Source organism: Chenopodium quinoa, unplaced genomic scaffold, assembly GCF_001683475.1.
Source record: "Chenopodium quinoa cultivar QQ74 unplaced genomic scaffold, ASM168347v1, whole genome shotgun sequence".
Lineage (NCBI taxonomy): Eukaryota > Viridiplantae > Streptophyta > Magnoliopsida > Caryophyllales > Amaranthaceae > Chenopodium > Chenopodium quinoa.
In genome coordinates this window covers 5,119,608-5,135,941 of record NW_018743175.1, presented here as the reverse complement: position 1 = coordinate 5,135,941, position 16,334 = coordinate 5,119,608, and the positions used below count along the sequence as shown (strand labels likewise).

The 16,334-nt window shown below is 34.2% G+C and overlaps 1 protein-coding gene across 2 annotated transcripts; it reads left to right on the top strand.

Moving 5' to 3' along the window:
• Positions 1–1,938: 1,938 nt before the first annotated feature.
• LOC110732694 (glucose-6-phosphate isomerase, cytosolic-like) lies at positions 1,939–13,359 on the top strand. Of its 2 annotated transcripts, none has more exons than XM_021912673.1 (24): positions 1,939–2,146; positions 2,366–2,419; positions 2,507–2,583; positions 2,734–2,815; positions 2,913–2,960; positions 3,124–3,279; positions 3,372–3,468; positions 3,569–3,611; positions 4,304–4,371; positions 4,454–4,538; positions 5,136–5,184; positions 6,090–6,162; positions 6,504–6,564; positions 6,660–6,726; positions 6,903–6,959; positions 7,083–7,136; positions 7,267–7,395; positions 9,503–9,566; positions 9,685–9,758; positions 10,076–10,129; positions 10,213–10,281; positions 10,445–10,534; positions 10,722–10,829; positions 11,170–11,603. In XM_021912673.1, exons 2-24 carry the CDS (start codon positions 2,369–2,371, stop codon positions 11,215–11,217), a joined length of 1,704 nt encoding a protein of 567 aa, XP_021768365.1. In that variant the 5' UTR covers positions 1,939–2,146; positions 2,366–2,368; the 3' UTR covers positions 11,218–11,603. The 2 variants fall into 2 exon arrangements, with proteins under 2 accessions (XP_021768365.1, XP_021768363.1); XM_021912671.1 differs by lacking the exon at positions 11,170–11,603 and adding an exon at positions 12,879–13,359 and having other exon boundaries at positions 1,941–2,146.
• The last annotated feature ends 2,975 nt before the right edge of the window (positions 13,360–16,334 follow it).

Sequence of the window (16,334 nt, the reverse complement as noted above, 5' to 3'; positions counted from 1 at the left end):
AAATAAATAAAAATAAATTTTTAATTAAAATAATTCTTTTTAATAATGAAACACCATAAATAATTCATTTCGAATTATTTAAATACTTTAAGGAATACTTATTTAAGTTAAAATATGTGTAAAAATACGGGGTATCACAGTCTACCCCTCTTAAAAGAAGTTTCGTCCCGAAACTTAGGTAACGAAATTCAATTTTTTTCCTCACTTTGTCATACTTTTGCTTTTAATGTCTCTTTGAAATCAAAATTACTCGAAATAACCGTTAAAAATGTGCAAAAAGCACAAAAATAACTATCACCTGGTCCGACGAGAAATGGTGAATTGTTTCAATTTCACTCCAAGGGTTTAACGATTAAGCTTGGCAATGGTGGTTGCGGCAACATTGATGATGGAGATTTCAACAATGGTGGTTCTTCTGCCAATACATTTGCTTGGATTATGGTGATTCTAAAGAGATGATTCTGCGAGTTTTAATCATGGTTTCAGCTTCCTTCTCCTCAAACATAACGTTAATACTGTCATTTCTCTCCCCTAACCATTCTCCTAAGATGGATGGGTCACTGTCCTCAATTTCTCATTAAGAAAAAATTAAATGTGTTTAAGTAGTAGCAAGCTGAGAATCTTAAGATTGATATGGTTTAATTAGTCTGCCAACCCAATCATACATATCAACGCTTACATATGTTGATGGTGGCACTCGAATTTGTGATCCCAATTCATAAGGTAAGTTTTCCATCATTTTTGGCTGTTTTACTCCTAATTTATTCAAAAGGATATATGTATGTTATATGATATGTTATTTTTATCATTTGTTTATATGGTAATTATATCTTACATCCTTTTTCATAAAATACCAACACGTGATCTTAAATCCGAGATATGAGAGTACTCGCTATCCTTTAGCATATCCCAAGTCACGTGGATGAATATCTAACGAAGACATAAATTTTGGCGCAGTTTTGCCACTGAAATTTAAAATTATTGTAAGGTGATTGATGACAAGGTTACTTATTGGAGGGAATAGTGAAACTCTGTCAAAGGTGAGTACATTTAGGTCATAGGTTTTCCCCGTCTAAACTAATGCACATTAACATTATTTCCCACTTAGTAAAGGCGACACGTCTGAATTATTTTAAGGCCCTATTGCTAAGCTAAATGATAATCAACGTACGAAATAACTCACATTGTTACAAACAAATGCTTATTTAAAAAGCTAATCCCACAATTAATACAAAATCAAATTCTATTATGACTTGTTATATTGTTCAATGTGATTCAAATTTGGATACAAATCAAAATCTAAACTTTTTACACACAACGTTACGAACATTTGTTACGTTCATTATTAAATACATCACAAACTCATATCAATCGATTTTATTAAAAAGTCTGCCCATGACATAATCACATGAAATATCCGACCCCATGTTGTGTCATTCAATTAGTTGACTCAGTCATCAGTGACCCATAAGCCTAATCATGATGGGTCATACGTGAACCTCTACCTAAGTACGAAGTAAAATCTGAGGTCATAGTGTCATACCTTTACTGCAAAAATTATGTCTTAGCCAAACTCATACTCATCACTAGAGGTGATCAACATCAGCCCGACCTAAAAATAGGCCGGGTTTGGGCAAGTCTAAGAACGCATTATTAGTTAAAAACCCAATCCCGGCCCAAAAAAGCCCGAAAAGCCCGCTTTGACATGACAAACCCGCTATTTTTTTGCAAGTTTGGGACACGAGATATGATGTTAAGGCTCGGCCCGACACTATTTTTTTTATCACCTTTACTCATTACTTATGCTACCTATGCCATTGCCCATTATAAACAATACTCGTAGCATCGTGCTTCATTCCCTAACCATACTGAACCCAACACCACATGCCCAACATAAATCCGACCCGTTGACACTCTTAATGGCCATAGTCCCTACTGCCAAAGCCATCACATCATCAAAACATTGATGCAAGCAGACAAGCACACAACAATTGACAGAAACCCACGTATTAGCTTTATAAGGCCGTTGTCATGCGTTGAAAGCCTGCTTCTTCCATTCCTACAAAATATTGTTAATCTTCTCTATCACTCGATAATCCCACAAATTCCTAATCCAAAAATTTAACCTTCGCCATTTCCACTATCTGTAAGTGCTCTCATCTTTCTATATCTGATTGTTTTCAATACCATTTTATATATTTATTTATTTTAATAATCCGGAATAAAATGCGTTAGATTTATTTAGTTCATGACACTTTTAAATTTATATAAACTATATAATAATATGAATTATTGGGTTGGTTGATTTGGGCGCCTTTGAATTGGATAAATTTTTTTGTTCTAAATTTTTGTATATCAAATACAGAATATGGCACCATCTACACTTGTATGTGACACAGATTCTTGGCAAAATTTGAAGGTAATTGTTATTGATTACACAAGTTTCCAATTGCTTGATTTTTAATTTTAAATTGTTGATTAATTAATTTTAAAAAATCATGTATAGACCCATGTTGCTGAAATTAAGAAGACCCATCTTCGTGATTTGATGAATGATGCTGACAGATGCAAGTCCATGATGGTGTATGTTTATCACACTTTTTTTTTCTTATTTGGATGTATGGAAATATGAGAATAGGATTGTTATTATATGGAAATTATATATTGTAGCTTATATTATATTGCAAATCAATTTTTAATAATGTTACGTTCTTGTTGTTATAATTGGTGTAGTGAATTTGATGGGTTGCTGTTAGATTACTCCCGGCAAAATGCAACTCTTGACACCACAAATAAGTTGTTTCAGCTGGCAGAGGTGGGTTAGAAGGCAATTTTCAAGATAATGAGTTTGTAATTATGATAAATTCTCATATAATTCTTATATTTAACCGAATGTTATTGTTATTCGGCAGGCTGCCCATCTCAAAGATAAGATTAATCGAATGTTTAATGGAGAGCATGTAAGTTCAATGATGATAATGTATATTGTTTGAACAAAGCTATATCTTAGGTTTCGCAAGAGTCACATCTTTTAATTGCTTTGGAAATTTATACTTTCTTGTCAAGCGAAGCAACATAATTTCTCTTCTGATTATTTTATTTCTATGTATTAAATGCCATCAGATTAATAGCACTGAGAATAGGTCTGTTCTCCATGTTGCTCTTCGAGCACCAAGAGATGCAGTGATAAACAGTGATGGGAAGAATGTGGTCCCTGATGTGTGGCAAGTTTTGGATAAAATTCGGGAATTTTCTGAGAAAGTCCGAAGTGGTTCATGGGTAGCTACAATCTTTTCTTTCTATTTAAATCCCTTGGCTTTTGGTGTCTGTTAACTTTGATTTGAGAAGAATTGATTAATTTTTATTTTTAGGTTGGCGTCACAGGGAAACCGCTGACAAATGTAGTTGCTGTTGGTATTGGAGGGAGCTTCTTAGGACCACTCTTTGTTCACACAGCTCTCCAAACAGGTTGGAACATTCAGGCTCTTCATAATTGCTTTAAATTAAAGGCTGACTGTAACCTACATTATCTCACATTTTCTTTTACTTGGATTTGCGACATATATAGAACCTGAGGCTGCTGAATGTGCAAAAGGGCGTCAGCTACGCTTGTAAGTCTTTAAAACTTCTGTACTTGCTACTATCCAGAAGCCGCGTGAAGCAAAGAAATTTTTTTTGGACATTCATGTATCATAGATACGTATCATACATACATACATACATACATATATAAATCTTTGCCTGCATCTAAAAAAAGGCCAAGGAGCTATGGGTTTATGGTTAACATCCAAGGAAAAACAGGGCTTTTTGTTGCTTCTAGAGCATCTTGAGGCATCAAGATGGTTAACTGAGATTTAGAGTAGCCATGCACTAATGTTATTGGGATAAATTTTCCTTCTTATTGGAAAAAGGTTGATATCACTCTTTATTGGCCCAACTTATGGTTCTAGTACAGTTGTTCTGTTATATCAAAATAAGTAAATTTGAAGAACAGCAGAATGTAGCAGATCATTAGAACACAATATTCTAACACATTTTTAATGACGATAGGAGATAAGGATTTTTTGGTCATTATGTGCATGTATCTAGTGGTCACTAGTGAGTTCTTGAGCAAACCTAAAGGTTGAGGCTGCTGATGATAGAAATGCAATAAACTATTGGCTTGCGTACTAGAAAACATCTCTTTATAAGATGTATGAATGGCTTATAAGCTGCTATTACTAGTGTAAAGTTCCAACATTCCCACTCATACGATGTCTGCTGTTGTAGGGCCTAATGCATCCTTTAATTTCTTATGCTGCAGTCTGGCAAATGTTGATCCAATTGACGTTGCAAGAAATATTACTGGATTGGATCCTGAGACTACTCTAGGCAAGTGTTATAAATATGCTTTTCTAGTCTTGCTACTGGAAATTTATCAGTTAAAATATTGATTTTTCATTGGGTAATGTAGTTGTTGTTGTGTCAAAGACTTTCACGACTGCTGAAACCATGTTGAATGCTCGAACACTGAGAGAATGGATTTCCTCTGCACTTGGGTTAGTGAAAAATGCTCAAATCATATTGCAATTAAGCTTTATAATTTAAATTCTGACTATCAAGTGTCTGGATTAAGCTGGAGCCAGTTAGCAAAATGTAGCTAACTATGCAGATGTGATTTTTTTTTTTTTTTTTTTTTTTTTTTTGGAGGGGAAGATTAACGCTAACAATTGTTATTGATGTTGAACCTCCTTGCAATCTGTTGTGCAAATCTACCCACCATCCACACTCCAATTGTACCCACCATTCTCTTGCTGCTGCTAACACCAGTGCACCATCAGAGTTTCTTACCTCAACGCCTAAGCCCACATACTCGCCCTCTATAATATGAGCATCAAAATTAAACTTATACATACCTGATGGAGGCCAAGATCACCAAAAAGCAGGAAGATATAATAGAAAAGTATCATTCTACTTCTTTGTGGCATCTTGGATAAGGCATCCATGGAATCTATGTATTTTCTGATGGATTAGTGGCAGTGTGCTATTGCACAATTAAGTCCTATTACTGTCCATTCTTTATGCTGAACTCTTATTTTTAGATCTTTTTTCTTCCCATGTGGTCTGATACTTGCATGGTTATGCTGTTATTGCAGGCCTGAAGCTGTTGCAAAACATATGGTTGCTGTTAGCACTAATCTGACGGTGATGCCATCTCTTTTTAAATTGAGCTTTATGTTTTACTTTCTTTGTTCATTCCTTGTCATATCCTACTTTAGGGACAATAGTTATTAATTTGATTTCATTGCTGCTTTGTCTGATTGGAATTGGATGTGAATCAAATAATTAAATCATACCCGACTCCATGTTTTTTAAGAATGAATTTTAATTAGTCTTTTGTTTAAATGGAAATTCAGGAAAAAAGGAACTATGAAAAATGTATGCAACAAGAAGAATTACTGTCTCTGTGCATAGTACTGGGTGTACTGGCACAGAGCAAGTGTGAAAGTTATCAATATAAGGAAGAATTCAATTCTACCTAGACTGACCTCTCTTCCACAGTTCCAAATATATTTCGAATTTGAAGACTTAATTCAGCTCTCTGTAACCTCATGACTTTTCTTTGTCTCTAAATGCAAACAAATCCCATTTGATTGTTAGTTTATGTTCCTGAGAGGGATCCTGTTTGGGTTCTACCAGGAATTGGAGGATGACCTGTTGGTTTTTAGTTAGTAAGTATATAAAAAGTGATCAAAGCAGCATGCTGACTTATGCCGTGCCATTAAGAAAAAAAGGGTTTTGGGGCTGGGGTGGGGGCAGCATGGTGGAAAGGCTCCAAAGTTGTGAGAAGGAGCTTCTTGATAAGATAGGTAGTTTTGGAGCTTGACTTGCATATATAGATGTAAGCATGCATATGAAAAAAGGGATTTATTCATCATAATTTGTTCATTTTGATTGAAGAATGAGGGGTATGAAACATAAGTTTAGGAAAACGTGTTGGTCTAACACCTATGTATCTGCAGACAAAGAACTTTTCTATAAATTGATGAAACAGAGTCTAATCAGTCTGGAGACCTCTCGCTCATGATGTGGTTTTGTTTTCCTTGCAGCTTGTCGAAAAATTTGGCATTGATCCTAGAAATGCTTTTGCATTCTGGGACTGGGTTGGAGGCAGATATAGTGGTAAGTGTACTTAAAATTTCATGTAAGATTTTATCCCTACCTTCTAAATACTCTGAGACAACTCTTATGAATAGTACTTGGACAATTATAACCTCATTGCGTACATTTTCAACAACAACAACAACAACAACAACAAAGCCTTAGTCCCAAAATGATTTGGGGTATACCCCAATAATAATTTGCTTACATATTTTCCCTCATTAATGCTGCCAACAACTAAATATGTAATATAAGGTCAAATCGAAAGAACTCCCCTAACATGGCTAGCTATGGTGTGCGCATTGCGCACATTAGCCACCAGAGTTCATATAAGTTTTCTAATGATGGATCTCTTCTTTCAGTATGTAGTGCAGTTGGAGTTTTGCCTTTGTCTCTTCAGTACGGGTTTTCTATTGTAGAGAAGTATGTTACCTTGCTCATATTTTCTTATTAGTTGTTTTTTTTTTTTCTTATATACATAACTTAATAGTTAATACCTTCTGATCTTTGGGCTCAAGGTTTCTGAAGGGAGCTTCAAGCATTGATCAACATTTCTATTCTGCACCCTTTGAGCAAAACTTACCGGTAACTGCCTACCTGCTAATATCCTTATTCAATTTCTTTTCTATTTTGAAGGATGTGCTATTGGCTCGTCATTGCTTGATACATTATGTGATTCATCTGCTCTGAATTGCTTGGTCAGATGGTATATTGCTGAATGTGATACATGTGTACATTTTCACTTTTTTCATGTGCTTCAGGTTCTTTTAGGTTTGTTGAGCGTTTGGAATGTTTCATTTCTTGGACATCCAGCAAGAGTAAGTGTTCACTGTCTACTAGAAGTACAATAAGTTGTGATTGGATTTCTGACTTGGATGTTTTCAGCAACTTTTACCATAATGGGAAACTTGACTGATGATTCCATGTTTTTCAACATTCAGGCTATATTACCATATTGTCAAGCATTAGAAAAATTTGCTCCTCATATTCAACAGGCATGTATATCACTTCCATTTTTCTTTGGTAGCAATTAATTCATGTTATTCATCTAATTAGTCAGTATTTCTACTCCTTGGAGTTCAAATTTTGTCTTTAATCAACACTCTTGAGTTGGACTTTTCATAGGTTAGCATGGAAAGTAATGGAAAAGGTGTCTCAATAGATGGTGTAGTGCTGCCTTTTGAGGCTGGTGAAATTGACTTTGGTGAGCCTGGAACAAATGGACAACACAGCTTTTATCAGCTAATTCATCAGGTTATACAATCTATATTATGCTGTATTATTATATTGGTCTAAGTTTCAAATTTTCATGAATTTTTTTTTATCATTACGTGCTTTATCCAGTTCTCTACTTCAATTCATACTCTTCTTGTTGACTGTGCTCAGCAATTATAAATATTGAAATCAAGTGTCATTGCCTGCCTTGGAACATGAAATGCATCCTTGTTTACCAGCAACATGAAATGTTGTGATAAAGCATCCTTCTTTACCAGCAATCTTTTTCTAACAAAAGTAAAACAAAAATTGGAATGCATTAGAGAAAAATAATGAAATATTGTGATATAGAGAAAAAAAACGATTGATTTGATGGAAAGAAGAACAAATAAAAATTGTTGCATATAATCCAACATACTCCCTCCGTGTTTTATAAGTGTTACACTTACCAAATCCGGCCGTGTTTTAATAAGTGTTACACTTCCTTTTTTGGCAAAAAACTACATTTAAATATTATATCTCTCTCCTCTCATGGTCCTCACCCAAACCCACTACTACTTTTTTATTATATCTTTCCTCTCACATTCATTACTTTTCAATAAACTATTGACCCCACTATCTTTCTTTTACATTTTTTTGATACTTCAACTACCCCACTTACCTCTTATTTTATCTAAGTCAATTAAATTGCCTAAAACTATGTGCCGTTCAAACTATAACACTTATTAAAACATGGAGGGAGTAGAAGTTTAAAGAAATTTTAGGACAGCCTAAAAAGATAGAAATTTGAGGGATGGAGGCTGCAAAATTCATTTCCCCCCTGTGTCCATACTGTATGAAAGCAAATAATTTTCTGGTTGCCTTACTGTTGGTGTCTCCACGTTTCAGCAAAAGTTTGCACATATGGCGTTGATAATCTTGATATCTCAATATTCCAGCCAAAGCTACCAAGATTGACCTTTGAAGATGCTTTCATGTTTGGTTAACTTTGTGTGTTAATGATTGACTAGTAATCTTGGAGAACGTAAAATAATATGTAGCTAGAAAATTGAGAAGGAATAATGAAAACATGCTCATCTCTTCTCATAATATGATCATACCTAGGAGAGAATGTCATTTACTGTTAGGCCCTTCTTGTCTAAACTACCAGAAAGGCCCTTTTTGGCTTTTACATGTAGCTTTCTATATCATTTCTTATACTACCTCCATTCATATTATTTGCAACATTTGCCAAAATGGATGTTTTTTTTTTTTTTTTTTTTCTTTCCTTTTTAAGTTGTCATTTCTCTCTATCTCTCTCCTCATCACATGCATGAGATGCATCTCTATCTTTTTCTCTCCATTTAACACTTCTAAACAAAGTTTGCTTAGGAGTCTTTGCGACCCTCCAAAGCTGTAAATAATAAGAAACAAAGGTAGTATTTTGAAATGGTTCCAATCTGGTTTGACAAGAAGCTTGATCCACCATATTTACGACTGATAACATACCCTGCTCTTCTGCTTTAAAGCCTTGTAATGTTACTTTGGGTTATGCTAATCAAAGATGAAGAAGGTAACAGTACAGATACTGGGGGGGGGGAGAGGGGTGAATAGATGGTAACATTGGGAAAACATGCATTGGTGCTACACTTAAAACCAGCAGCATCCAGGAAAAAAGGTTTTGCTTCCAGTGCCTTTAGTATACTTCTGTATCAATGTTTTATGAATACCCATATGGCAAAGAGGGGTATTTTTGGATTCTTGTTTGGTTGGTCAGCCCATATCAAAACTTTGTTGTACTATTTTCTTTTTAATTTCTATCTACCACCAAAAATATTTTATTTACATTTTGCAACTATTCATAATATGTGTCAAACCAAAATGAAAAGCTTTTAAGGTTTTAGGGGGCAATTTTAGTTATTAGGTATGAAGATGTTCATTAAGACATTATAATTGACTTTTTTCTTTATTTTGATGTTCCAACAATTAAAACTTTCCTTGCTGATGGTTTTACTTTCTCACTCTGCTCTGCTTATTGAATTTCTTCTGCTTTCTTGCTCTTATATTTTTTAATTGACTTTTAGACTTTTAGTTAAGAGAGTTCATAGGTAAGCATATGAGTACCATAATAGCAATGTCTTTGATACTTCTGGTTTTGTTACTTCAGGGACGTATTATCCCTTGTGATTTTATAGGAATTGCAAAAAGTCAGCAACCTGTATATCTCAAAGGTACCGAACTCCATATCAGATTTTAATTGTGTCAACGAGCTTTTCATTCCATTTAATTATTGAATGTATTATTATGTTGTGACTTTTACCTTCATTGATGGTAGCTTATATATTTCAGGTGAAGTAGTGAGTAATCATGATGAGCTCATGTCTAACTTCTTTGCACAGCCAGATGCACTAGCTTATGGGAAGGTTGGTTTTTAATTTACATTGGGAATTAGATCCACTTTTGGCCATACTTTCCATAACTCCTTGTCAAACTTTATATCTTCTCTCAAGGATTGTACTTGTTATATTTATTACTGATTTTACTTGAAATGATTTTTAGTAAATTGTCATAGATTTTATTGAAGTTGTGTCATTCATAGATCAAGTGTTCTTGTTTTCTTTTTGTACAAAGTATTGTAAAAATTACATCAATTATCTTCTGCTCTCTTGCCTTAAAAAATTTGCCACACTGTTCAATTGTGGAAATGGTTGGGTAGCTAATTGTTGTTCTGTTTCTTTAGACTCAAGAAGAGTTGCAGAAGGAGAACGTATCTCCACATCTTGTCCCGCACAAGGTGAATTTTCTGTTCATGTTTCTGTAATCTTTTGAGGTTGTGACACTATCTTTTCATAATTGATTGCCATTCTTCCCTTACAGACCTTCACTGGAAACCGTCCTTCTCTGAGCCTTTTACTTCCATCTCTGACTGCATATAATGTTGGACAGGTTTATGACCTTACCTCTTTCTAATTTATTTTTTTTTATTATTTGTTGTGATGTTGGACAGCTTGGATAATGTTGTGATCAATTTGTTAATTGTTGATCCAGTAGGATATTTTAAGCATAAATATTATATAATATCATGATTTAGCTGTTATTTATCTTGCAGTTGCTGGCCATCTATGAGCACAGAATTGCAGTTGAAGGTTTCGTATGGGGTATTAATTCTTTTGACCAATGGGGAGTTGAGCTAGGAAAGGTAATTTGCTTATATATGACACTTATTAGGGAGGCCATTGAATTGGCAATTTCAGGAGTAAACTTTGTGAGATCTTCCGTTTCCTTTGTTCCTTTTTTTAGAGTCTAAAGTTTTAAGCTGATTTCTTCTCTCTCATTTCTCCCAAAATCGTATTTCTGAGTATCTAATTACTTTTATGTTAATGCAGTCACTGGCAACTCAGGTTAGGAAACAGCTTCATGCATCTCGCACTAATGGAGAAGCTATCAAAGGCTTTAATTTCAGTACTACAACAGTGTTGGCAAAGTATCTACAGGTATAATAAGTAACATGCAGCTAATATTTAGTATATGCCTAGTAAGATTCCTGTTTATTAAACATAAGTGCTATATGTGGCTGAGGTACTCAATTCTGAAGTTGTAAGATTTTAAGAAGCAAATACATGCAATTAATTGCCCACAAGCCCCATTTAAAGCTGATACAGGCAATTGTATAGTAGTACAGTCTCATTTTTACTCCAATATTGTTGGCATATGTCAATGATTCAATATGAGAGTGTTTATAAATACTTAGAATCGTGATCAATAATAATTCATAGTAATCATGTAGCATGACTATGTACTGTGGTAACAGCCATGCCTTGTGATGTGGGGCAGGATAGCCAAATTAAATTCAGCACTATTGGGATAGAAGATGCTACCTGAGTATAAGTCTGAAGAAGATATACGGAGAGTAGAGTAGAGGAATGAAAGCAATGTAGCATTATGCACACTGCACAGAAGGTTTAGGGAAATTAGGTGGCCAGATGCTCTATTTGCCTGAAATGAGTGTGATCTATTTCGTCTCCTGAAGAGGACGGGACTTTGTTTATCACAGTTACAGAGTTACTATCATCATTTGTTATTCATTAGAGCTGGACAGGAAATTCTTCTGTTGCAAAGGTCCAATTTCAAAACATAAGGTCTGCTTTTGGGATGATGGAACAATAATATGATAACTACAATAATGACAGGAATGGTGAAGGTGTTCTGATTTGGCAAAACTTGAAAAAAAATTATAATAAAAAAATATGTAGAATGGTTATTTCCTATTGTAAAATAAATAAATAAATAAATAATAAAACACCTTTGTTATTCCACAGGATATTTAAGAAAATTTTTGGTTGATGTATCGTACGATTCCTTATGACAATTTATGTTAGCTGACCCTATATCATTTTGGGACTAAGGCTTTGTTGTTGTTGTTGTTTGGTTGATGTATTTCTTGTTTTATCTGTAATTACGAAGATGGCTTGTCGTCTATCTGTACTCTGTTCTGTGCATTTCTACTATTTTTTTTTAAAGAAAATTTTGAGAAGGACCACCCTAATTCATCCCAGTAGATGATTATATGAGGATTGACAATTTGTTGTGGATACTCTCACCTTCAATTGCCTCTCATCTTCATTTTCATTCCTTTTCACTTCATCTCCCAAAGGTGCCCGGTCGTTTGTAAGACTTATGCTATGTGAAGCAGCCCTGGTACAATTGCATAGGTTTTGGTATTAACACTCTGTTGTAGTGTTGGGTATTCTATTGTTAAAATATATATGCCTCTTCTGTTTTTTAATTGCTGGTCCAAATTATGTTATATGTTTGTAGTAGACTGATAATCTGATTTTGTATAATGTGCTAGCAAGACAAATTAATAGAGGAAAGCAAAAGATAGCTTGAGACTATTACTTTCTTTTAGTGACTTTAGGTCACCACTCTCAAAACAGTGACTTGGAGTCACAAATCTCAGGATTCACTCCAAAAAAATTGCCTACCTTTTCTTTTCCCCTCCCTCTCTATTTATTCTAAAACTAAAGACTGGCCTAATAATGCTGGATAATTCTCTGTTTCTCATTGTGAGAAACAATGGGGTATGTGTCAAGATTTGGGGCTCCCACTCATGGCACATGTGGTCCCCACCAGTGAAAAACATCACATTATTTTCCAAAATGCCATTATGAGAAACAAAAGTGTTTCTCATAATGAGGACTCCCTCAATAATGCTAGACTAACCATAATGCCCCTCCTTAGGTTAGTTTATCGCAATGTTTTACAGAATGAGTAGGTTTTGTTGATTGTGGCATTACTCCTCACAATCTTACTTCTGTAGCATTGTAAAGTTTTCATGGGGATAAAGGAAAAAAGTGAAATAATGGAGGAGTTCAGTGATGAGTGGATGACATGCTTTTGTCTAGCATGATGTCGATGCTTAGACAAATAGAAAGGCAATGTAGGGTGGTTCTGAGCCTTGTTTGTCGTAGACTTCAATTCTTTTCTACAACAAATTATCTGAGATTATACTGCTTTGATCTTAACATGCGTATTTCTTGCAGGAGAGTTTTGAAGTCCCTGCTGAGCTTCCGACCAAGCTACCACAGGCGTAGGCTTGTAGCTACTGGCGGAGGGAGAGGGGGTACAAGGGGGGACAGCTGTCCCCCCTCTTTGAAAAAAAATTAGTTTTTTTTAAAAAAATAAATAATGTAAGTAATTTTAGATATTTTCATCTTTATTTAAGTTTAATTGTTTAAATCTATCATCACTTGAAAAAAGGCATCACTCCTCCGAATGAGTTTGGCAATGTGTTGAAGGATATTCGAAGGCTAACAAGTGACTGCAGCTCTTTATCTTTCTCCTTCATCAAGAGATTGGGTAAGGTAGTGGCTCATAGCTTACCTAAATTAAGTTGCAATTTTAATGACTGTTGTATTTGGCTAAAAGAGTAAGAGGCTATTTGTAATGATCTTGCAAACTTGATGGTTTAATAAATGGCTAAGCTTTCGGTTTGTGTAAAAAAAACAAAACAAAAAAAAAAAATCCTAATTTTCAATTGTTTGAATATATATATATATATATATATATATATATATATATATATATATATATATATATATATATATATATATATATATATATATAAAAAATTATAGAAATTGAAATTTTATTAGAATGTTAGAGTTGTTTGGTTGCTATTAACTTGTTAATTGTATTAATTTGACTGACAATTTTGGTTGTATGATATCATAATTAACTTATTGATTCATATTTTTCAATAATTCAATTAGGACATGTCAAATGTTCTCCTAACTCAAATAAGTTCAAGGCAACTAGAAAATTACCCGATCTTTGACAATTAACCATTAAAGTCCTAAGGAAACGAACCCTTTATTTCATTTCCCTTAAACTCAACAAAATGATATGAAAAATTGGAAATAAGTGTCTCAAGTGTCAGTAATATACAATGTGCCTAGATTATCCCCAAATCAATGAGATGAGTCAAATTTTGTGCCTTTAGTGTGAATTGGTTCAAAAATAGAAATGGTTCAAAAAGTAGAAAAAGGCACTGAAAAAATCTTGACTTCCCTCAAAGATTAGTTGTCTGATTTATATAATTTTTTTCATCATTTTGGATTTTATGACTAAGTAATTTGGATCATTTTTTGAACACTTTTGTCAAATTATACGATGTCCATTTGTCCCTCTGATTTAAAATCCCTAGCTCCGTCGCTGACTTGTTTTGAACATGCATGTCCCCGTTTTGTCTGCCAATGACCTCTACTTTGAAGCTCACAAATAAACTCTCCTATGAGAATCCTTAATAATCAGATTTCGAGTTATCGTCTTGTTACTTGCTTTAATAGTGAGACTTAAGAGTTTATTGAAGGAATGGATCGCAAGCAATGGTTGCATATAACTCTAAAGCAACATGGTGGAGCTCTAATTTAACTATTTAACTCTAAAGCAATGGTTGTCTTCAGTCTTTAACAATCCGTGTGTGACTCTTTCTTCTCACGAATTGCTTCTGCAAAAGCTCCAATCCCTTCAACTCATTCTGAAAATGGAAAACCAAGAATTTGTGCAACCTTTTGACTAGAGCCCAAAACGGAAAAAAAAATCCCTATTTTACGCTCGTCTAGTTCCCACTCTATGACTACGAAAATTTGTAAGTACTCCCTCCGTTTTTAAATACTTGCCCTACTTTTCATTTTCAGCCGTTTTTAAATAGTTGCTTCATTTCCTTATTTGGAAATTTTTTACAATATTTAGTTCATTTCTCTCAGCTAGTGGAACCAATATTAATCATACGAAGTATATTATTAATTTCATATTCTCTCTCCTCTAATTTTTTCAACCACTTTTGCTTTTTATAATTTTTTATTCTTTCACTTACCCCACTACCTTCATATTTTATTATTTTCTCCTAAAACTCCACGTATGGAGAAATGAAGCAAGTATTTAAAGACGGAGGATGAACCTAAGAGTTAAACGTAGAAAATATACAATCAACCAAGTACTACTCCTTTCTTTTTGTTTCTAGGTACGTGCATTTCATACCTTTTATCACACTCTACTATAAGTAGGAGCTTTAGGTTCCTTTGTTATTCATAGTACTCTTAATTCAATTAGAAAAAAAAAATATTCTCTTCTTCTCATCACTCTACTTTATTCTCTTTCTCTTACACTTTATTCTCACTTCTTCTTTTGAGAGATACTCGTAGAAAATTAGAAAGAAGAAATGGGTAATTGCAAGAGTATTTAGATTTAAGGGGGTATTATTACCTTTTCAGCTTTCGCTCTCCAAATCATCGGCAACCAAACAGCTCCTAAATCTTTTGGCCCTCAAATAATCATAAAAGATAATCCACTCAATAGAAATGCAGGCCAACAAAGACAAAATAAAAGAGAAAAGATACACAGTTCAATGACAGCAAATTTGCAACCTGTGTTAAGAGTTCACTATCAGCAACAACCATAATATGGAAAGAACATATATTGTGAAGGGTTTGAATATTTTTCAAGGCACAAAAGAGGAAATACTCTTTGACTACGGAAAGAACATGTAAAGCTTACTGTAAATCATTAAGAAGCTCAAATCAACATGGAAGAATAGGAAATCTGTAAGTGTATGGGATTAAATGAAGACCTCTTAAAACGTAGAAAATATGGCTATAGACTTGAACCAAAAGGCTAATTTTAAATTGAATGCAGAAAGAGATTCTTGTACAAGGTATCTCCTTGATTATGTAAAAGGAAGAAAGTGCGGATATATAATAAAGGGTCTCAAACATTTTCATTTTTACTAACACATACCATGTCACCACGGAGGATTATATCCAAGTATGGTAGATTAACCTGAAGATCCACTTCTTCATACAATGCATATACTTCAGCAACGGTAAATTAAAGAAGTAAGCCCCAAACATATATTCTATCGAATTCCTAAATAAATAAAAATTAGAATGGATCCTACGAGGTCACACTTTGAGATGATGGATTGAATAAAAGAAGAAAGACCCAATGTTGAGCCCTATAGTGAGATGGCCGGTCATATGCATGGAGTAAATGGGAGGAGTTTGGGCTTGCTTAGGACTCTATTATATTTATGATATATAATAGAGGCTTTTCTAGGTTTTTCATACACTCATTCATAAGTTGATTGAACACCAAGCAATCTAAAAACCTTAATCCTCTCTCTTTCCTATCCCCCTCTATCATGCCTGTGGTGTGTGGTGGTGTTTGTGGCCGGGTTTTCTCCTCCTCTCCATAGAAGGTAGTTCGAAGTGTATGTATCCCATTCATTTTTTTATTTTTATTGTAGGCATGGGTTTTCTGGTGAACTTTACTACTGCAGTTTCAAATTACAATTACACGTTCCTCAGTAAATTAAGCATTTATTTGATTGCTTTTGTGCTATGCCCGATAGGGCTATGCAAATGTACATGAACCGATTATTCGTTGTTCTGTTTCGAAAATTGGGATGTCTAACCGGATTTTTCATTTTTGGATGATCT